This window comes from Ceratosolen solmsi, unplaced genomic scaffold (assembly GCF_000503995.2).
Source record: "Ceratosolen solmsi marchali unplaced genomic scaffold, CerSol_1.0 scaffold26, whole genome shotgun sequence".
Lineage (NCBI taxonomy): Eukaryota > Metazoa > Arthropoda > Insecta > Hymenoptera > Agaonidae > Ceratosolen > Ceratosolen solmsi.
The window spans coordinates 1,103,477-1,127,008 of record NW_011948442.1 but is presented as its reverse complement, the minus strand read 5'-3'; the positions used below and the strand labels follow the sequence as shown (position 1 = coordinate 1,127,008).

Below are 23,532 nucleotides of genomic sequence, written 5' to 3'. Positions count from 1 at the left end.
TATATACTTCTATCTGATGAAAAAAAAAAATTCTCATAAGTATAAGTAATTTTACATAAGAGATATAAATATGTCTAAATATGTAATAAAATAATTTATTTTAATGTAATAGAAAAATAAAAAAATAGAAAAGGGAAGAAAGTCTTCATAAGACTAGAGGATTATTTTGTTTATGATCTACATATATCTAATTGGTTCAAGATTTCTCTCATAAGGACAAGAAAACATGTATTGAAAACATTCATAATACAATACACCGAAAAGCGAAGTAAAATTTGTTGGTCCATATATTAAAAATTTCCCAAATACTTTTAAGTAAATACTTACATTATTTGAAAAACTTTTTAGCAGTTATAAATATATTTTGTCGATTATACAGTTAATAACTTAAATAAATTATTTTCAGCTTATACCGTCAATTATGAACACTTTTTACTACTCACTAATTGAATCTAATGAATTATTTTACACAATTACTTCTTATTTCATAATTTTATACGTATTTTTATATATATATACCACTATTATGTTTTTTGGGAGTTTTTTTTTTACACTTATTACAATATAAATAATATTATCCAATTATACTAAATGAAATAAACACATTTCATTGTAGTTTTCAGATTACATCTTTATTTTTGTTAATATTTGTTTATATTGTAATAAGTGTAAAAAAAATTTATTATATTTTTATTATATTATACTTATTATATTGTATATTTATTATATTTATTATTATACTTATTATATTGTATATTATATTATTCTTTTTATTCATTTATTTGATTATCAATGCTTAAATTTACATAAATTAATATAATAAATAAAAATTATAAATTACAGGAGTACTTGTGAGTTATTCAAAGTAACATATTGAACAATTCTATTAAAATTTTTATATAAATTCGTTCATGCTGATTTCATTCTCGTCTTGCAATTATAATTTTTTAATTATATGTGAGAAAAAATACAACATGAAAATGATTATGTGCTTAATTTTATTAATTTTTACAATTGTTGGTGCACAAAATCCTGCAGAATCTAGCAGTAACAATTTTTTTCCTTATTACAATACAAAGACTGCTTATGAAAACGTTCATGGTAAAATCACAAAACCTAATTCGGGTAAGTAATTAAAATAATTATAGACTGTACAATATATTAATTTCAAGTTTTAATAAATATTTATATATAAAGAAGTAATATTGTTAGTTTCAAAATATTTTATTTTTTCTCTATTTATTTGAATATATTTAATATTTTATATATGCCAATTATATATCATTGAAAAGTTTTATATATGTATTACAATAATTAATTTATTTCATTTTCGATTTAAAATATTTAAGGCACAATGGTAACCAATGTCATACTAAGGAATATATAGCGATATATTTATTTATACGTGATAAACTTGTAATTTATTTATTAATATAAATTCCCTGTAATTTTCTGATTAAATAATATTTTTTAATTTCTTATTTATTTTTCAATATTTTATTAAACATTTTGGATTTATTGAATAATTATTTATTATTTTTATTACTTTTATTTTTTGCATGATTATTGTAAAAAATTGTAGAACAGATGATGATTTCTTGTTTGTCTTTTTCTTATCATTTATTTTATTATTATTTAATGTATATATTTATGTGTAGATTATCTTTTTTTTTAATTTATGAAGTAATATAAAATAAAAAATAACATTTTTCAATTTCAGTCTGTTTTTGTATTTCTGAAAAATTTTACTGTTTTGAAAACTCCATTTTAATCGTTGTCCAAATAAATAATTAAATAACTTATGGGTCTTCCTGTATTATATCCATAACTACTATATCGTTGAAATAAAACAACTAATTCCGTTAATATTTGTTTTAATTTTTATATTTTCACCCAGTGGTTTATTCCTGATATGGTGTTTTTAGTTGGTTACTTCATATTGAATATTCTAGTTCTTAATTTTGAATGATGAATGAATAATGAATAATGAAAAAAATAATGTTTATTAATAAATTATTCTTAATTTTTTTATTTATTTATTTCTAACTAATTAATTTTTTTATAAGTTTTCTTCTTCTTAGACTCATTGGTTCGTGTGAGATTATATAGAGCTGTATAATTATTGATTTGAATAAAAATAACTAATATTTTTATTGCAATTATATCTAGTGTGTTTAGTATATTAGATTATAAAGTGTAATGATAAAAAACAATCTCAAATTCATTAAAGATAGCAGATATGTATAATTTCTTAATCTCATTTGAAAATTTCCTATTTTTTCTCATTTTTATTAATTAGTATTCACTGAAATATTTGCATTATTATATTGGCTATATAGGATGATTGTTTGACATTATAAAATCTGAACTGCACACAGTGATAAATTTTATCGTTGAAAACATTTATTAAACTAATGTTTACCGTATTTCATAATTTTCAAAACTTACATTGTGAACATAGTCTTTTAGATGGATTAAATAAACAACAATTATTCGAGGATAATTATTTGGATTTTTAAGATGATATTCTGTTTTCTTAAAGCCGACTTGTCATTTTCACTTGCATATATTTTTTTTTAATAATTGAATTTTTTTATAATCTGAACTACTTAATTCATATCTATTAGAAATTATTCTGTCCATTTTATGTTTCTTTTACTTCTTTAAAAAAAAACTCATACTTTCCCTTATACATCTGGTAATCAAGTAATCCTTGCAAACCGCACTAAGACAAAACGTTCATTAACAGACTTTTTTATAGTATAAAAAACATACATATTTTTGTTTCTCTTTTCTTAAACACGTATTAAATATGCATAAATAGTTATACATGGCACATAAATAAATTATTAGAAATTATATTATTTATAAAATTATTAATTTAAAATTAGTTTAATGTTTCAAATTTTTTGTTAAATAAATTGTAGATTGCAAACCAGTACAAATATGGATGCTTATACGACATGGAACACGATATCCAAAGGAAAAACATTTGGCTAAATTTATAAAGTTGAAAAATGTACAAGCTGAAATCCTTCAGAATCATAAAAATAAAGGTAATATGCTTATATTCTGTTTACATTTTTATGATATATATATATATATTTATAATATTCAATGTATATATTCTAACTAAGGAACTAAATATAATTCGACAATTATTTACATCCTTGCAAATATAATAAATTGTAAATAGTGAAATAATATAAAGAATTGTGTTATGTAAAATTATAACTTGTAGCATAATATAAAGAGTTTAATTAAGCCACGGTCAATTGTACTCATAATCTTAAATCTATATTAAATACACTAGGTACAGGATTATTAAATCTTGGCTCGAAGACAGACAGTTAATCAAAAGCATTGTTAGTAGGGAACAGAATGACATAGAAAAATTATAAAACAGAATCAAATACTAATAAATAATAATAAATCACAGGTTTTAATACTTAATCCTAAATCAGGATGGAAATAGTAATATAGAATAACATGTATAGGGTGGGTACTCAATTTATGAAGGCGCATATCTTTGTTCTATTTAATAATCCTATTTCTAAATAAAAGAAATACGATTATTTGAATGAAAAGCTTAGAGACTGTAAATAACTGATTAAATTCAATTATAGTCACATATAAATATATGAATAAAAAGAGACTATAAATGTTAACACCTACTAATAATGTTTAGTTAAACTTATATCTATTTATAAATAAATAGAAATTGAGGTAATTGTCACATGAGAAAATCTACTATTTTTTAGCGGACGGAAAAAGAGAGTTGATAAGATAAGAGGATTAATGTTTCAGAGTAGAGGAAAATTTAAATAAGTAATTAAAAATTAGAAAATAATAATTACTAAACATCAATATATATAAATGAACAATTAATACATTGTTATGAATATTTAATAACTTGAATATTAATTATATTAATAAACAAACTACCAAGTATCTTAAATATTATAATTATTGGTCATTTACAAAATTAACTGAAAATTAGTTTAATTTTTTATTTACTAGGAAAGAAATAAAATTTTATCAATTTTTGAAAATTCAAATTATTATTAGTTTTTATTCTGTTTTTTTTAATATTTACTACACCCACTCAACAGAATAAAATTTTTATTGGCTAAAACATAAAAATATTTCAATATTAGAGTATATTGGTTTATCTATATACTTCATTTTATATTATAATAAATTAATATAATAATTTATTATTATCTATTATATAATATAAAATAATAATATATAATATAACTACATTTTTATTAAATTAAATCTGTTATTTTTAGTATATTTTTGGTCTGTATATTCATATAATCTATCTTATATATATTCTATATGCTCATTAATCAATTTGAAATATGTAAGTTTCCATTTTGGCTTTAGTATTAACATATTACAATTTTTTATAAAATTTCATTTTATTAATTATTGTATTTAATTAATTGTCCCTATAAAACAATTATTTATGCAACTCTGAATATCCAGGTAAAGAAAATATTAAATCGTAAATAAAAATTCATAACAAATTCACTCGTCACAAACTGATAAATACATAGAAATACATAGATTGTTTCTTTAATATTGTACAATTTTAATAATTAATTATTGATAATAAATAATAAATAAAATTAAATTAAAATAACAAATAAATAAATAATAATCATTTAAAATTTTTTTCATACCTAACGAGCTTAAATTGTTAAAAACTAGGCTGGAAACTTGAAGTAGAACTAAATTGATTATTAATTAAAATATTATTATTTAATTTCAAAGTCCTACAATAAATAAAATGGCAATAATCTTCCTTTTACAGCTGGTCAATTAAATCTTAAGACCTTACAAGCATTAAGCAAATGGAAATTAGATCCAAATGTTAATGAAAGGACGGCTGCAATTTTAACGCCTGGAGCAGAAAAAGATATTCGTTCTTTAGCCAAGCGTTTACAATCTGCGTATCCAGATCTTCTAAATGTTAACACTAAAAAAATTAAGTCTACTGATTATATAGTGCGTATTATTATAATATTCAAGTAAATTAAAGAATTTGAATGAAAAGCAATAATCAAGTTTTAAATGAATGATATTTAAAATTTCTATAATATTATTTTAACAATATGTAAGTAATATTTTTATGAAAAAACGAATTTTTAAATAACGAATTATAAATTAAATGTATTCGATCAAATTTAAAAAATAATTGATTAGAGATATCTATTGTTTAACTTTTAAAATATCAATAACTTAAACATAAACCTACACTATATTTATTTACGTTTAAAAACTATATCCAACACGAATTATATAAATATTAAAATTAATATCCATGAATTTATTAAACATTTTCCTAAATTCAGCGTACTAATATTAAAAAAAAATACCGCTCAAAATGTAAAAAAAATAATACCAAAATACCTCAATATTTTGAAGTTAAGAAATCGTTAATTTATATTTATAAAAACATACATTAATAATATGTCTGTATGTACAATGATATATTATTATTCGGATGATTAAAATGCGGTAGAGTAGCACTGGAATTCTAGAAGTAATAATTAAATATTTAAGATATCTCGTGTCAATTTATTCGAATTGGATTTAATAATTTGAATATGATTTAGCAGTAAACAGTGATTTTATTGATTTATAATGTAACTATTTTATAAATAGTCTCAATAATTTAATTTAATCAAGAATTTAATTCTTCAATTATTAACTGTGTATATTCAAATCTTAATATTGCCATCAAAAGTTTATAATTTTTTCTTTTAGAAAATTTAAGTATTTTTTTCATGTACTTAAATTGATTAAAATTTTGCTACAAATCTTTCAAAGTCTGTCGCAATTTCTATGTGCTATTTAAATAAGAAATTAAAAATAATTGTTTTTGTGAAATTAAGAAGTACTTTAAACAATAGCAATTCTTACATTAATTTTTGCGGCTTGATTTTATGTATTTGTTCCAATTTCCATTTTATATTTTTGTTTACTTCAAAATGTAAATTCTATAATTGTTTTAGGTAACATTTATATGATTATTTGTTCATTATTAATGAAAATGCCTTTAATGATTATATTTTATATTTAATTGAAAATTACAAAATCTTTTAACAGTGGTTTCGTGCATATTTAATCACACATATTATCGATTAACACATATTATCGAACTATTAATAGATTGCAATACAAATTTTAGCAATTTTTGATATTTTAGTTCAACTTTAAGATAAAACATTACAATGTTGTAAGTAATATTTTAGTTGTAAGCATTTTTGTATTTCATAATTTATTCATTGACGTAAGCTCACTTTAATTTTATTTCATTATATTTTCAATATATTTACTAACAATATTCAATACTTATCTGTCATAGTTTTAAGAGTTTTGATAGAAAGCAAACGTGAGTTATTTCATTTCATGCATTTATTTATTTTTAATCATCTTCAGATATTAACAAAGTCTAAGTAATAAGTTTCAAAATTTCAATAAGCTTTATTGTTTTTCATATTTCCTTGATGCAGTAAATATAAAAGACCTTATTATACAGTTTGTTACTAAATTATTGTTAAAATATATCATTAAAATCCATTGCATTAATTCTAAGAATAATTTTATATTCAAATAATAATTTCATAATTTTATTAAAAATTTCAAATATAAAATAAATAATATGAAATATTTATTTGTTTTTACAGTTTCGGGCGACTAATACTCCACGTACTCGGGATACTTTAAATTTCTTTCTTACCACTCTTTTTGGTAATTCCAATATTATTACTCCTGCACAACCATTGGCCGAAGATACACTTTTAACGGTATATATATATCCAAATAAATTTATTTATTTTTAAAGAAATTTTAATATTATTTATAAATGTATTTAAAATGTAGACATCAATAAATAATTTTAATACTGTAGTAAAATTCTAGTGAAAATATTTGAATCTTCTAATGAAACTTCTATGAAATTATTTTGTAAGTATATTTTTGTCACATCGAGGAATCTATTATTTGAATTTAATATAATTTAATATAAATTAAAAAATTTTCAAAAATAATTTAAAAATTAGAAATATGTTTTTATAAGTTCTTTATTGTTGGAATTAAATCCTAAAAAAATATATATATAATGCAATTATGTAATTATATTTATATTATGCAGTTCAATAAAATTATACAAGATGCACATGAAGTGTAAACAAATAAATAATCTGACAAAATTAAAAAATTTTTTTATAAATGATTATTGATAACTATATTTACTTATATACTTACTTATATACTATATTTAATATAATTACTTTTTATAACAATTATTTCTACTTGTAACATGAAATATAAATGCATTTTGTAAAAATTTATTTATAAATTTAAGATGAACCGTGGAATTATTTTTAAGTATTAATGTGCTCAATATTTTTTTATTTTACGTGTTATATGTAATAAACATGTGCAAACGTTAATTTAAGTGATATTATATTTTCTAATTTTTATCACCATTTCTTTGATATAATGCAGTTTTTATTTTTATTAATAAATGTAATAATTAATATTTGTATGAATTAACTAATAATTGCAATAATTACATATTGTTTCTATTTCATAAAATTGATTTATGCTATCGTTCAAATTGTTTTAATTTATTGAATAAATTAAACTCTATATTTTTTAGTCTTTTAAGGTTTTAAGATCCTTTCAATCATTTAAATTTTACATGTATAACAAAAATATATCACATATACTAATAACCTAATATTAGATAATATTCCCATAACAGTAAATTAGTTTATTATATTAATATTTTAAGCTAAATTTAATATATTCAAACTCTTTTCTGTTTTATTATGTATTAAATATTAGGTAAATAATATCTTTCATATAAAATTATTCCTATATGATTATTTTATTTATAACAATTAATAATTATAACTCAAATTGTTATAATTGTAAAACTTCAAAGTTCACATTTATAATATATTTTTATAAAAAGTCGAAAATTTATTAATTTATTTTGTATATTAAATTATATTTCATAAAATTGTAACAGTACTTGTCTATTCTAGGTATTGTTATCTTAAGGCTTAAAAAGCTTAAATATAGATATATATAGATTAAATATATTAAATGTATTGTTATAAAAATATAAATATAAACTCACAAGGTGAAAAGTACTGTCTTCAAAGTATGTAATTTGGTGATAGTATTTTATAAAATAATCATTTTTGTTATAAAATGAGTAACTAGTAATACGCATTTCGCGAGTTTTCACCATCGTTTAAAAATATCTTTAATCATTTAAAATATTGAAAGATGTCATAATTTTATTGAAAATATAGTTGGTGCATTCGATAATATCAAAATTTTTATAATGTAGTTAATTATATATGATATGATTGTAGTTCAGATTTAGAAAAGAAAATCAAAATCAGGATATAATTGATGTACCAAAATATATGGTTTCTGAAAAGTGATTTACTTGAAACTATATATTCAATAAAGTAGTCGATAAAGAGTAACGAAAAATCATAATGTATTTTTTTCAAATATTTCGAGTGATATAGGAATTTGGAACACGAATTTACAACTTGAAAACAGCATGGATTCACTTTATGTTGGGAGCAAGGTTTTTGTTTATTGACGTATAATTAATATTAGGTACAGTCTTATGTTATTTGTTTTATTTCAATTCACATTCAGGAACGTACTGACAATGCGTGTATATGACTTTGTGTTATTATATTAACAATCGTCATGCCATTTACCTCTTTTATGATGTACAAGGTAGCATGTGTATTATTAATATTTTTTAATGTATAATTGCATCATTTTATAACTAATATAAAATTTAATATATATTAATATAAAATAAAAAAATAAATAAAATTAGATAATTTCCGAATTGAATATACATATAAAAATATTATTCTAATTTTGTAGAAGATGAACAAATATTTAATGAAATCTATAATTTTAAAATAATGGTGTAATTATCTTATTTTTTAATGTTTTAAAGAAAAAATTGAATTATGATTAATATCGAAAATAGAAATAAAAATATCAAATATAAATCTAATTTTTCTAAATATATAATTCTACTAATGCATTACCCATAAAGCATGCTATCGGTTTTTTTATGAAAATATGCAATAAGAATCGGTAGATTTCGTAAATGATAACTATTTGAAAATTAACTTTTATTTATTATTATGTTACGTTGACAATGCATAATTTTTCAGATAATAAAGATATAGATCATTTTCTTTAAAATATATAAATTATACTACTTATATGTATACGAATGTCACTTCTAAATACTATTTAATTTCTTCAATCACCTTTTACTTGGTATATTAAGGAAATTTCATACAAATGAAATTAATACATCTAATATCAAAATTTTGTCTGATTTTAAGCGACTCATTTAAATTATATTACGAATTTTTCGAATAAGTTATACTTATCACAAATGAAATTTATAATGAACTACAAAAGTGGTCGTCCTTTTTATATATAAATAATACAAAAATTAAATTACAGCTTTAAAAAAAATTGATAAAATGGATAAAATAAGTATTATACTATCTTCAAAAATACAGGTTCTTTTACTATACAGTTATTTTTAATCGAAAAATATCTTTGCATTACAGGTTAATTGTTTAAAATGTTTCAGTTATAGATTAATCGTTCCAAAACATATACAAAATTTGAACTTTTAAAACATCTAATTTTTACTTGAAAATAAATATATATCTATGTGTATGTGCGTGTGTGCGTAATAATATATATTTAAGAAGTTTTTTATCTTTTAAAAATCTATTTCGTTTTGGTAATGGATTAGTAAGAATTAGTAGCCCACTAAAGCATTCCTTATTATGTTAAGATTCAATATACCTTAAGATTATATTATGCAATTATCATATATTAAAATATATAATTAAGAACATTTATTAAAGTAAGTTTCCAAAAGAAGTTAATGAATAAATGAATTAATTATTAATAAATATTTTAATATTAGTAGCTTCATGTTTTATTAATTCTACGAATATGAATAATTTCTTTTATAATTATATGAAATTGTTTCTCATAAACAAATATTCATGGAAATTACGTTGCATATATCTTTTCTATACAATAAAATGTTAATTCATTCGTTCTATCATATTATAAAGATATATGTGAAATATTTGTCAAATCAAATAAATTCAATAGATTTGAGAACTCAGGATTATAATACTTAATCATTAAATGCACAATTATTTCAGTTTCGCTTTTACTTGCTTATAATGAAATTAATATTACAATAAATGTATTTTAATTACAGAGAGAAGTTTGAATTACTTATTAACTTTTCACTTTCATTTTCCAGAGCTGAAAACTCTGATAATTTTTAGATAATGCTATTAATGATTTGACTTAAGTATATTATATATTGCAATGAAGTTAATATAAGTAATTGTATTCTATAATTTAATATATATTATTACAATTTTTGGTATATTACAGTATTATATTATTCCATAATTTTATTTTCATTCAATTATGAATGTATAGATTGAATTGTTTTCGATACAAATTGGACAGAGTAAATTAATGAAACCATAATATGGTCTGTATAAGATATATAATATTTTATCTAATATTATAAGTAACAAACTACGATAAATACTTATTTAGTTACTCGCTGACATTAGAATTTGCAATCATTTTATGAAGATTTTAATGTCAGAATATTATTAAATTTATAAAATTTTAGTTGTTTAGAAAAAATATTTATTTTAAAAAATATTGAATTGATATATCAGGAAGCTTGAATATATATAATTAGTAAAAATTAAAAAATAAAATAAATTTTTCTTCATTTACGTTAAAAAACATTATTTTCTAATACTTTAATTTCATTTAATAATTTTTTTAATTTGTAGCCATTCAAGTATTGTTCAGAATGGAAATTTAGCCCTGAAGCAACACACTCTAAGGATGAAAAAAAAAAATTTCAAAATGGTCCTGAAATAAAGAATTTAAAGAATACTATGACTAAGAGACTTGGATTTAATCATACAATTGAATTCGGTAGGAAAAATAATCTTAATTTTAACTTTAAATGAACAGAAAATCATATATTTAAAATTATTAAACAGTATTAATAATATTTATATTTATAACATTTTATTTTAAATGTTTATAAATATTTTTAATATTATATTTCAACAATTAACTATTATTGGTTATTTTTACATCCAAAAATACGTCTATTATATAATATCTAACAAATATCAAATAATTTCTATAGTTCATATGTATAATTCATATTAATTTTAAACTATCCATACATTTTTTTCATATTTTGTCTACTATAATTAATATTTAAATATTGATTGCAATTAGCAGAGTTTTTAAATCACTATGCTCACCGGAAGTACTTTTCTTTGTAAATTTCTTACGGAATTATATGAAATAATATCTTTCCTATTAAGCTTCATTTATTTAGTTTATTTCAGTTTCATCATAAAACTTCCTACTATAAAATATATAGGTTGTATAATAATAACAGGTATTGTATCATTATTAAGTGCTACTTGCATTCCTTGAAATAATCTTAATTTGAACTCAGATCAACATTAATTTAATTATTCTTTTTTATTTTAAATCTTTTTTCTCAATTTTTCTTGTATTTGAATTCTAACATTATCGTTAATCACATAATAAACTTTCTTTAATAATATTTTTATCATACTTAAGTATGTTGAATATTATACATAAAATATAATATATATACTAATAATTTTTTGTTATAAATTTATATATAATAAAATCTGCTTCTATGTAAAGTCATATCATTATTCTTTATTTAAAGTTTTTATAGTTCAAACGATCAAAATATATGATTAATTTTTGGAAATTCGATATATTTTTTAAAATTCTTAATGTCTTTTAAATCAACTATATTACAATATTTTATATATATACTACTTTTATAGCCAAGCCATTCTCTAAAGAAAATTTCGATCACATTTCTAGTTTATATACCAAGGGTATGAGTAAATATCAACTACAAATCAAATATTTTTTATGAATACTTCTTTGGAATACCATCCAGCTGAATGATCCGAAGACCAAGTTGGTTGGATTAGACCGTACCGCCAGTTTAATGGTGGAGAAGAGGGGATAAGTGAGAGGTTAATGCATTAGTTCGGTGTAAACTCAATTGGGTTTTAGTGACTTTTATTTAAGGTTATGTGACATTGGGAGTTGTTTTTCCCAGTCGTAGCGAGAATTGTTGAGCTCGTCGTGATTCCAACAGTAGGCCACAAGCTGTAGAACGTCGCCAAGGACTGCAAGGTAAAAACGGGGCTGATTATACTGGGCACGCTTTGTTTTTCTTTATGAGGGAGAGAATTGCAAGAGGCGCGAAGCCATAAGCGCTCTCATCGGCGATGATTAGTGGGGAGACTATCTAACAGTATCGGCGCCCTTTTCCGCAGTCTGATAAGTATCAAGTTGCAGAGGCCTGACCGATAATGTCGACACTGTGCCGCAGTAATGATAATGTAGCTAAGGGTTACCAGACAGTATCGGCGCCCTCTTCAGCGGTCTGTTAATAATGAAGTTGTAAAGGCCTCAAGGATAGTGTCGGCACTGAGCCGTAATAACAATAAACGATGATAAGTAGCTTGCTGGTGATTCCAGACTATGTCGTCGCTCTCAATCCGGTCTGACTAGGGTCAAGTTGCGGAGAGCGCACCGATAGCTAGCCAGCTATAGGTAATAAATAATGTAAACAAATAAGTATACCTTGCACGGATTCCCGTAGACAGATATGTAGAAGTTTCAACTGTTATGACTTGCACTATTTCACTTTGACTTACTCAACAAGACTGATTTTCTTCGCCGTCTGTTGCTCCTTATATATTATTTCGTACATTTAGAGTTAGTAATTCTTGGAGATTCTGTTAAATTCTCGGAAAGCAAGCTTTAGTTGGTTCGAGAATCTTCCTTTGCCGCTATTTGGATACGGTATAAGGCTTTAAATACATCGAGAATTTTCGTAGCGACTACTTCAAATATTATGCATTATAATAAATTTAAATGTAATGGAATCATATTATAATAAACAATAAATTTTTTATTGTTGGTGTCTGGGATCAGACTAAAAACCTCCCTTTGATGTTGGGTGGAGGTGTTGCTGGCAAGTGCAAGGGGCAATGCAATTATTCAATACTAAATGCAGTGTTCCTTTTCATTCCTTTATTAAATATAATAATTTAATAAATAGTTAATGATCATAAAGTGAATGAATGAAGGTGTGAGCGAATAATTTGGGGAAGTTTCTTCAATAGTTTTACGTGCTGAGGAGAGTGTGTATGCTCTCCGTGATGTGAGGAGTGACTCCTTCCCTTCCGAGAAGTGCCGCTGTAGTAGTATGCGTGTGAGCCGCCGCTGTTGTACCGCTGCTGCCTAAGTGAGACTGGGTTGCTTCTGCCTTTGTGTCGGTGCGTAGGAACTGCTGCTGTTGCACCGAAGCTTTCTTAGGGTCGGTGCAATCCGTTAATATATGTAGTATGATTCGATAATTTCACTCTTGATTAAGTTAGAAGTATCGCGTTATTCGTTAAGTTTGATTAGCGGATTCTAAAATGTGGCTTCACTATTGCATAGTCAAATTGGTTACTGGTTGAACAATGACGCACGTGTGTATCTACAGTGAGTGATGACTGTAGAAAGAAGTTTGAAGACGGAATAGTGAGCTGCTATGTTATTGAGTAATCGTTATTACGCTAGACTGAGACTGCGATTGAGAGAAACCCTCGATTGTGAGTTCATCGTGATGACTGCGTAATCGTTATTACGCTAAGCTGCGACAAAGACTGACTGGCGCGTGGCAAGCGCAGCCCTTAAATATTCTCGTAGTAATTTTTAGGCGCCGGTAGTGATCCGGTGTCTGTTGCTATGCCGGTATTTGTCGTAACACCAATAACACATAGTTATTTGGAAGTTTCATTGTTTTAATTCTTCGGAATTATAGTCGTATATTCGGGTTTTCGGCGTAGAAACATTATTCGAGTTCGTTGGCTCTCGAGTAATGAATGGCACTTCCTTGTTGTTGTCGTTCCAATGGATTCCTTGTAGGTCCTAGTTGTCCTTATGAACTTGTATCTGCAAATGGCGATGTCGGTGGATCTCGATTACCGCGTCTGACGTTTCTTTCTTCTTTTTGAAATTGGCACGAATGTTCTTGATGTCATTAAGACGATTGCATTATCTCTTCGGTTGAGGGCTATGATGACCTACAAATGTTGGGTTGGACTCGAGTACTGTTCGTCATATAGTGGTGTATGATGCCGCCCAGCGCATCTGTTGCATTTTCTGGGGGTAGTGCACTTGTAAGTGGAGTGGAGCGCTAAACCAGTTGGATCATAGTCGTTGCTCTTCCTTGAAACACTTTCTCTCCGTGACTGAAAATTGTTTAAGACTGGTCACAGAATACTGCTGTTGGTAATACGTGCATATGGTAGTCACTTGACGTTCTCCTTGCCCTTGGAAAGTCGTTGTAATAGGTGATTGGTACGTTCTCACTGATCCTTTTGTGGATAGTTATGTCTGGGTACGGCTTCCCATTGAAGCAACTCGTTTTTTATTTTTTTGTAACGCTCTCACTTTTGTTATTATAAATGTTCTTTAATTGCTCGAACTTGGGTTAGGTGTTGGATTCGCCTAGTGATTTTTTCCAGTGTTTTCTTATACGCTAAGTGAGTCTGCGTTAGTTGATGGACAGTTATGCAGTCCCACGAGTTTATTTCCCCTTCTAATTGTTGCAGCCCCATTAATGGTCTTTTGCCTCATAATGAGGTCTTCTAGTGATTCAGCCTCATCTTCTACTCGTGATGTGTTGGCACAGAGTTGATCCAAGTGGGATTGACTGTACAATCGCGAATTTTCATACAATTGCGATTTCCAATTTTTAGGTGGTTTTTGAGCTGACTCTCTTACTTCCCAACGCAGCTTGTCGAGTGCGGCTTGTACGCGGTTGTAGCTCCAGACTTCTTCTCCTTGCGTATTCTTACAAATTATTCATGGTATATCAGGGCTGCTGGCCATGAATCCTCTAACTAGATTTGTTTGGAATTCCAGCCAACAGTGTGATCGCAGATCAAGGTGGGTTGATTAAACCGTTGACTTGGCGCTGGCGGTGTGGTGGGGGGGGGGGGGGGGGGGGGGGGGTTAACGCATCAATTCATTGTAAACACGATTGGTTCTAGTGACCTTTATTTATGTGACAGTGGTAGTTGGTGGTACCAATCTTAATGAGAATTGTTGAGCTCGTCGTGATTAGATAGTTGACCATAAGCTATAGAACGTCGTCCGGGAGTGCAAGGCTAGGGAGGCATTGCTAGTACTGTGCAGTGTTTTAATCCCTACTTTTGAGGGAGCATCTTCGGTTAGCGAATGCTTAGGCGTTTAATTCGGCGATTGATTTTACGGAGTGTTGTCCGGCTGTCAAATTCATAGTGGGGACTATGAAAGGATTATCGACGTCATCTTCAGTGGTCTGATAAGAACCAAATTGCAGGGGCCTGATCGATAAGGCCAAGGCCATGCCGTAGTGACGATAGCGTACCCAAGGCTATCTGACAGTATCGGCGCTCTCTTCCGCGGTCTGGTAGGAATCAAGTTGCAGAGACCTGACCGATAATGCCGGCATTATGTCGTAATAACAATAAATGATATAAATAGATTGATGCCAGACTATACCGACGCCCTCAATTCTGTCTGATAAGTGTCAAGTTGCGAAGTGCCCACTGCTAGCTGCCAACAATAAATAATGTAAACAAATAAACAGACCTTGCACAGATTATCGTAGACAGACGTGTATAACTTTAACTGAATGTGGCTTGCACTATTTCACTTACTCAACAAGAATAATTTGTATCGACGGACGCTGTTTTTTATATGTGGTTGCCTAGATTTAGAATTTACAATTTTGGGACATTCTGTCAAATTCTCGGAAAGTGAGCTTTAGTCAGTTTGAGAATCTTCTTTAGTTACTATGCTGATAAATTGTAAGGCAAAGGCTTTAACATTTTTAACATTTTTAACATTTACCAAAATTTTTCGTAGCGAATTTTTCTTATATTACGAATTGTAATGCCTTTAAATTTCATGGAATAAAATATTATTGTTGGGTGGGTCAATCCTAAAAAATTACAAAATTTGTAATTGATACTTAATACGATAATAACAACCGTAGATCTTAACTGCAATAGGATACTCAATTTTATTCTAAATTCAGAATAAAAGTAAACAATCTTTATAATTTATTGAGATATAAGTACATTTATTTAAAAAATATTTTGTATTAAATGTATATAAAGCTTCAATTATATAATTTAATGTCAAATATATAATTTAATGATATTTTATTTAAAAACTATAAATTAATATGATTCTATAATAAGTTCAAATTAAATTCTTTCGTTTCTAATGGTTTGTAAAGCATTTAGTTTGTAGATCTCTGGGTCGTTATTGTATCTGTTTTTAAAAATATTTCATTACTATAAATTTTGGATACAAAAAGATTAATTATTGTAACATTATTTTCAATTTATAATAATCATTGAAAATCAATTTGTATTATATACTAAATAAATATTTAAAACCCAATTGTGAAAAATAATTAAATTATAATATAAATTTTTAATAATAATGTATGTTATTATAATAATTATTAGATATTATAGAAACGATACATAAAATGTGTGGCTTTGAAATATCCTGGTATTCGAAAAAGCAATCAATTTGGTGTGCATTGTTTACTGTCGATGAATTAAAACTTCTTGAGTTTTATCAAGATCTAACATCATATTACCGTGTTGGTCCTGGTCGCCCAATGAGTGCTAAATTTGGTTGTAGAATGGTAAAAGACATGTTGCAACATTTCAAGTACGTATATATTGTCGATTAATTAAAAGTATAATTTTTTGTTTCACTTATTTTATTTTTCTGGAGTCTAAAATAATTTCCTATTCTGTTATATACAAAATAGTAATAAAAATTATAAAATAAAATATTAAATTAATTAAAATACTAATTCTAATATTAAAAATTATATCTTATATATTATGTCAATACAACAATGATATAATTAAATAAAATTCAACTAAAATAGTTTTCTCTGAATTTTATTTAAAAAATTTAAATGGCAATCTAAATTAAATCATTTATTTGTGAATGTTGGTGATATAAACTTTCTAAATTTATCATTACAAAACATTAACAACTAGTATTTTTTAAGTTATTGCTTAGAGTATTTAATTGTCATTGACTATTTATATAATCATTTAAGATTAGTCTGTTAATAAAAATTCTAAAACTTCATTAATCAAATGTACTCTTCCTATTCATAAATTGGTCCAAATTAAAAACATACTAAGGTATGTTATTAATAGCATGATATATGTGTTTAATAGAGATCAAAGTAATGGCTAATCATAGTATAGGTCGAACTATATTTCTTTAAAGTTTTGTCATTTGTATGAACATTCTTAAATGAAATCCAACGCCGTGATATTTTTGTCGCAATTATTTTTACAATTATTTAGAATAGAACAATTAACTTTCTGACAAAATGTCAACAATACACCACCTGCAAACATCTCTAGTATTATATTTACTACTTCTTTTTTTAATACATTCAAAATAATTCTTACTTGTTATAATTACTATACTATTTTTAATGTGGTAAATGTTTTTACTTTCAATTTTGATTACAGTGATAGATTAATAAAATGTACATTTAAGCAATTGTTTCATTTGAGTTTATCAATAAAATATTTTAATTAATTTTATCATTTTAAATGAAATAATTTCATTCTGCCGTATAATATATACTATGCAATTTAGTTATTTATTATATTATAGCAGGACGATTTTTCGTATTTTAATTTTTGCTTAAAATTATAATCGGTTATAGTAAAATTTACAAAATTTGTAAATAAATAACGATAAATATTTAATATTTATATTACTCAAATATGGATCGGATTTTATTTGAACTTCTCATATGTATCCTCTCATTATTTATATATCATATAAAATCTTCATGATTAATTTTATTTAATATAGCAATTTATGTCATTATCTATCAATTAATCTAATGTCTCCTTTTTGTAATATAGTAGTATTTCTGTTCTATTTATATAATTTATTTTATCTGGCGAATATTTTTATATTTCAATGTTCAAACTATATTACAATTATAAATCGTTCATATTAAATTATATGTATTCACACCAATGTGCAAATATTTGATATTGTTACCATTTCTCCTAATTTATATCATTTTATGTTTATATATTTAATTTTCGCGTTTAATCTAGCCCTTGATGAGACATTTATCTACTATATAATATTATTTTACATTTAGTTTTAACTTATTTCAGGAAAATTGAAACAGGAAAAAGCACTAATGAACCTAAAGGTATTTTCTATTTTGGACATTCGTCAAGCATTCAGATATTTTTAAGTGCATTTCAAATTGGTAAAGAGCCAAAACTTACATCAACATCTTATAATTCTATTGAAAATAGAGCATACCGTACTTCTCTCTTAGTACCATTTACAACAAATATCATCGCTACACTTTATGAGTTAATAAAAATTATTTAAAATTTTTTATTTTATTATTCTTGAAATTAAGGCATAATGAAAAATCGAAATGATACTCTATAGATTATGATAATTTAACAATGATCAAATTATCATCTAATATTTTTGATGTCAGAATGCTCTTTTAATTATACTTTTCATTTCTATGAATTCTTTAGTAATACAATTTAACATCGGTATAAATATACTTTATATTCAAATTATAATATTAAATGAATTAATAAAATCAATATATTTTATATAAAATAATAAAAAATATTTATATAAATAAATGTTATAGAAATTTCATATCAATGTTAAAACAGCAAAAAAATTAAAAGAGATTTTGAATTAATTTAATTACAATGTTGAACTAAATAATCCGTAATTTCTTAAATAAAAATATATTGGATTATATAATTATATTTTTTATTTAAAACTTTAGTTAACTAAGTAAAATATTGAAACTGAAATAATAACTGTTATTAATTTAATTTTGTTTCTGTAGACAGTTTAAAACTTATTTTTAGTATATAAAATTTAATTTCTTAAAAAATAGTATCTAAAAATCTTTTGAATACTGTCATGTATTATACAAAATAAATAAATATGATACAATATATTTGATTAAATATAAAGTAATTTTTATTTTAATTTGTTATTATTACACAATATTATATTATATTTTATATATATTATATTTCATGATATATTTTAGGTGTTCAGGAAAAATATTGACCTTTAAAGTCATGTTTCATGTAGCTGAGAATATGACACCTATACCGGATTGTCCTGACGGATTTTGCGATTGGAAACAATTGCAAAAGAAACTAAAACCGTTACTGGATCAATGCAATTAGATTACTGTTTTATCAGAATTGTAGTCGATTTGTCAGTTGATATTTCAAAGTACTCAAATCGTTCATAAAAACATATACAAATATTTGATAATTATTGATAAAAAAAACATATATTTGATTGATCTCTATAAGTTTCGATAATTCTATTTGATTATGAAAATCATATGACAATAATAAAATATATTTTTTACTTCTACATTTAATTTGATATTTATAATAATATATTTTATTTCATGCATACTGTGCTGTTTATTTTTAATGCAAGTACGTTTACTATACCGAAATTTAACTTTAGTTAAAAATCATTTTAAGTTGTGAAATTGGTATTTTCAATAAAGACTTATGGTTAACATCCTAATGTAATTTTAACAAATAGTAGCAAGTAGATTTTATTATTTTGATATTTTCTAAAAATAAAAATTTCCAATAAAAGGGAATAAATAATGAACGATCGTTTTAAATAAATTTTAACCGTACCAAGCCTAATTTGATAATTTGTACATGTTAAAACCTGTGTAGGTATTTCGAATTGTAGCCGGATTAAAAATATAAATAACATAGGTAAACATAGGTAACGTAGGTAACGTATCGTGAATGGTTTTTATGTTTCTATTGGTTCATTTAAATTTAATATCTTATAATTAATTATGATAAAAGCAAAATTTATGGAAACTGAAATTTTCAACGAAAAACTATTAAGCAGTTAATATTAAATAACTTCTATCATGTTCAGATATACTAAATAAAATGATTCTATATCAAATTAAACAAAATTAGATTCTGCATGATATCAACATTTCGATACCGTATATTAAATGTTAAAAATAAATTATGAAAGTTAAAAGTAGATGAATGAGTGCTATATAGAAATTATTTGACTATTAAATTGAAAGTAGATGGTTAAGTACTACATAAAAATTATAGTTTGATTTCTATGATAATAAATTATTCTATATAAAAGCATTATACAATAAATTAAATTAACACCCAAATAACTTATTTTATATTGAACAAACTAATTATTAATTTATTGCACCTTAAATTCAAATTAGTTCTTAAATATATTTTTAATTTTAACAAATAAGTAATTAAATTAAAAAGTAAAACACTTTGTTTCTTCAGATTTGCATTGGAATATTGCGATCAATGCTAGTGCGCATGAATAAACCGCTGTTTAGTACATTACATGAAAAAAGTTTGGTTAGGTAAACTATTGCAAAGTTCAGTACTTTAGAAGTAATATTAATTACTAATAATATTTTTATATATCAGTATAAAAATAAGTATGTTAAATAATATTGAAAACTGGAGTCCTTTAGGCGTACCTTTAGTTATAATAAAGGCTTTACTTGAACAAAATTTTTGTTCGCCGACGATGATACAAACTTTATCTATACCTCCAGCAATTTTTGACCATCGGGATATTTTAGGTGCCGCAGAAACTGGTAGTGGTAAAACTTTAGCGTTCGGAATACCAATTATAAATGGTATTTTAGAATTAAAAAAACAAAAAGAAAGCCTTAAAGGTAAATTAAAAAAAATTAATATTAGTGATATAACAAGTTATAAAAGTACTGACAAAGATTATAATGATGATTTTAACTCAGAAGAAAAATTAAATTATTTAATGAAAAATAGTGATAATTTGATAAAAAATAGTAAGGCTAAGTTTAATTATGAAAGCATTTCATTAAAACCACTGTATGCTATAATCTTAACGCCTACCAGAGAATTAGCTTACCAGATAAAAAATCACTTATCAAAGGCAGCAAAATTTACAGACATAAAGGTATTTATATTTAATAACTTAATTAAATTTATTAATTTCATAGATATTATTAAAATAAAGATTGACAGATTGCAGTTCTTGTTGGAGGACTAGCAGCTGTGAAACAAGAAAGAATTTTAAGTAAAGGACCTGAAATTATTATAGCAACACCTGGAAGATTGTGGGAATTAATATTTGACGGAAATCCTCATTTAAGTAAAATACGTACAATTAGGTGCAACATTGGATATGTTATAAATAATTGTATAATTAAAATAATAGCATTAATAAATATCTTGTTTCTCTCATGAATAGATATCTTGTAATTGATGAAACTGATAGAATGATGGAAAAAGGTCATTTTTTGGAATTGCAAAAAATTATAGAAATAATAAACTCAAAGAAATCTGAGGTTATACGTCAAATATTTGTATTTTCTGCTACATTAACATTAGTACATAATGTTTCTTATTATCCACAAAGTAAGATAAATAAAAATACTAAACAAAAAATCCTTGAACTTTTACCTGCTCAAAAACTTCAAAAAGTGATTGAAATGTTGAAAATGAAACATCCTAAAATCATTGATATTACAAAAACTACAGGTATTTTATTCTGATTTAAAGGACATTTATCAATTTATTATATATTTTTTGTATTATTAAGGTACTGCTAAGAATTTAACAGAATGTAGAATAGTTTGCAATATAGATCATAAAGATTATTATCTTTATTACTTTTTAAAAAGACATCCAGGACGAACATTAATTTTTTGTAATAGTATTGGTTGTGTAAAAAGATTAGCAACATTATTTGGAATTTTAAATTGTAGTCCTTTACCATTGCATGCTAGTATGCCCCAACGACAAAGACTTAAAAATCTGGAAAGGTAACAATGACTCAAGAAATATTTGAAAAAATATTTAATTCTTCAACTAATCCCAATTTTTAAGGTTTCAAAATGATTATTATGGACTTTTAATAGCAACGGATGTAGCTGCCAGAGGATTAGATATACCATGTATCGATCATGTTATTCATTATCAAGTTCCCAGAACATCTGAGGTTGTGTATATATTTAATTTATTAATAATTAGAGATATTTTTAGAAATAACCATTGAATCTATACTATCATAAATTTAGTTTGATAAAAAATTAACTCTTTTAATCTATATCATAGAGTTATATTCATAGGAGTGGAAGAACTGCCAGAGCTCAAAAGGAGGGTATTACTATTTTAATAATGGAACCTTCTGAAACACACTTTTATACTAGACTTTGTAAAACACTTAATCGTAGTGAGTATTAATTTATTAAAAAAAAAAAAAATTAATATAGAAGTAGATCTATTTTCATATATATCCAATTTACAGCTGAAGACTTGCCAAATTTTCCTATTATTGATTCTTTACTTGTTGATATAAAAGAAATAGTAAATATTGCTAGAGAAATAGATAAATTTGAATTACAATATCGCAGAAAAAATTATCAAAAAGGATGGTTGCACAAAATAGCAAATGAAATGGATGTTTTGATAGACGATGAACAATTGTAATTATAAAAATATAAATATTTGTATTTTTATGTTTAAATAAATATGATTTATTTTTTAGTGAGAATACTATTGGCATTGAGGGAATGACTAATGTAAAACGTTTATTAAAAGTTAAAAGAAATCATTTATCTAATCTGATAAGAAAATCATTTTTTTCTAATAGTTATTCTAAAAACTGTAATACGTTTCTTACAATTAATGAAAATTCCCAGAAAGCTATAGATTTAATGAAACAAGTTATTAATGAAAATCCAAAATCAAGTAAAAGATTATTGAGTATTTGTAGCAGAAAGAATATTGTCAAGAAAAAGAAAAAAATTGCATGATATAAATAATTAAAATAAATATTAAAAAAAAAAAAAATTATTCAAACAAATTAGTATAAAAAGTAAGTTTATAAATTCTGACAAAATTTTAAGATTCTTTGAATTTTGTCCACTGCATATAATGAAAATTAATAACAATTATATAAAACTTGTAAATACTTTATCATAATGTACTATCATATTTCCAATTTATATATTTGTAATTTTGTGGGATGTGAAAATGGGATTAAATAATTATTAATTGTAATTTAAATTACTTATTATTTTTAATTATTTTTAATAATCTATCTTGTCCATTATTTTATTTTAGAATGATTTTTATTTTTATCAACATATTATAAATGGAAATGTTTTATATACTTATATTTCTAAAA

The 23,532-nt window shown here is 24.2% G+C and overlaps 2 protein-coding genes across 2 annotated transcripts; both read left to right on the top strand.

The window, feature by feature from the left end:
* The first annotated feature begins 956 nt into the window (after positions 1-956).
* LOC105365831 (multiple inositol polyphosphate phosphatase 1-like) lies at positions 957-19,550 on the top strand. The gene is made up of 8 exons (XM_011504088.1): positions 957-1,125; positions 2,928-3,056; positions 4,823-5,016; positions 6,702-6,821; positions 10,929-11,076; positions 16,734-16,944; positions 18,444-18,650; positions 19,367-19,550. Exons 1-8 carry the CDS (start codon positions 975-977, stop codon positions 19,506-19,508), a joined length of 1,302 nt encoding a protein of 433 aa, XP_011502390.1. The 5' UTR covers positions 957-974; the 3' UTR covers positions 19,509-19,550.
* A 1,105-nt stretch (positions 19,551-20,655) lies between these two features.
* Positions 20,656-23,190, top strand: LOC105365786 (ATP-dependent RNA helicase DDX24). The gene is made up of 8 exons (XM_011504032.1): positions 20,656-21,297; positions 21,366-21,511; positions 21,592-21,881; positions 21,943-22,165; positions 22,230-22,341; positions 22,458-22,575; positions 22,651-22,828; positions 22,891-23,190. Exons 1-8 carry the CDS (start codon positions 20,794-20,796, stop codon positions 23,156-23,158), a joined length of 1,839 nt encoding a protein of 612 aa, XP_011502334.1. The 5' UTR covers positions 20,656-20,793; the 3' UTR covers positions 23,159-23,190.
* The last annotated feature ends 342 nt before the right edge of the window (positions 23,191-23,532 follow it).

Coding starts and splice junctions, on each gene's coding strand:
- LOC105365786 (XM_011504032.1), top strand. CDS start 20,794: ATGTTAAATAATATTGAAAACTGGAGTCCTTTAGGCGTACCTTTAGTT. Junction 21,298..21,365: donor CAAAATTTACAGACATAAAG/GTATTTATATTT, acceptor AAAGATTGACAG/ATTGCAGTTCTTGTTGGAGG. Junction 22,576..22,650: donor TTGTAAAACACTTAATCGTA/GTGAGTATTAAT, acceptor TCCAATTTACAG/CTGAAGACTTGCCAAATTTT.
- LOC105365831 (XM_011504088.1), top strand. CDS start 975: ATGAAAATGATTATGTGCTTAATTTTATTAATTTTTACAATTGTTGGT. Junction 6,822..10,928: donor CCGAAGATACACTTTTAACG/GTATATATATAT, acceptor TTTAATTTGTAG/CCATTCAAGTATTGTTCAGA. Junction 16,945..18,443: donor GACATGTTGCAACATTTCAA/GTACGTATATAT, acceptor AACTTATTTCAG/GAAAATTGAAACAGGAAAAA.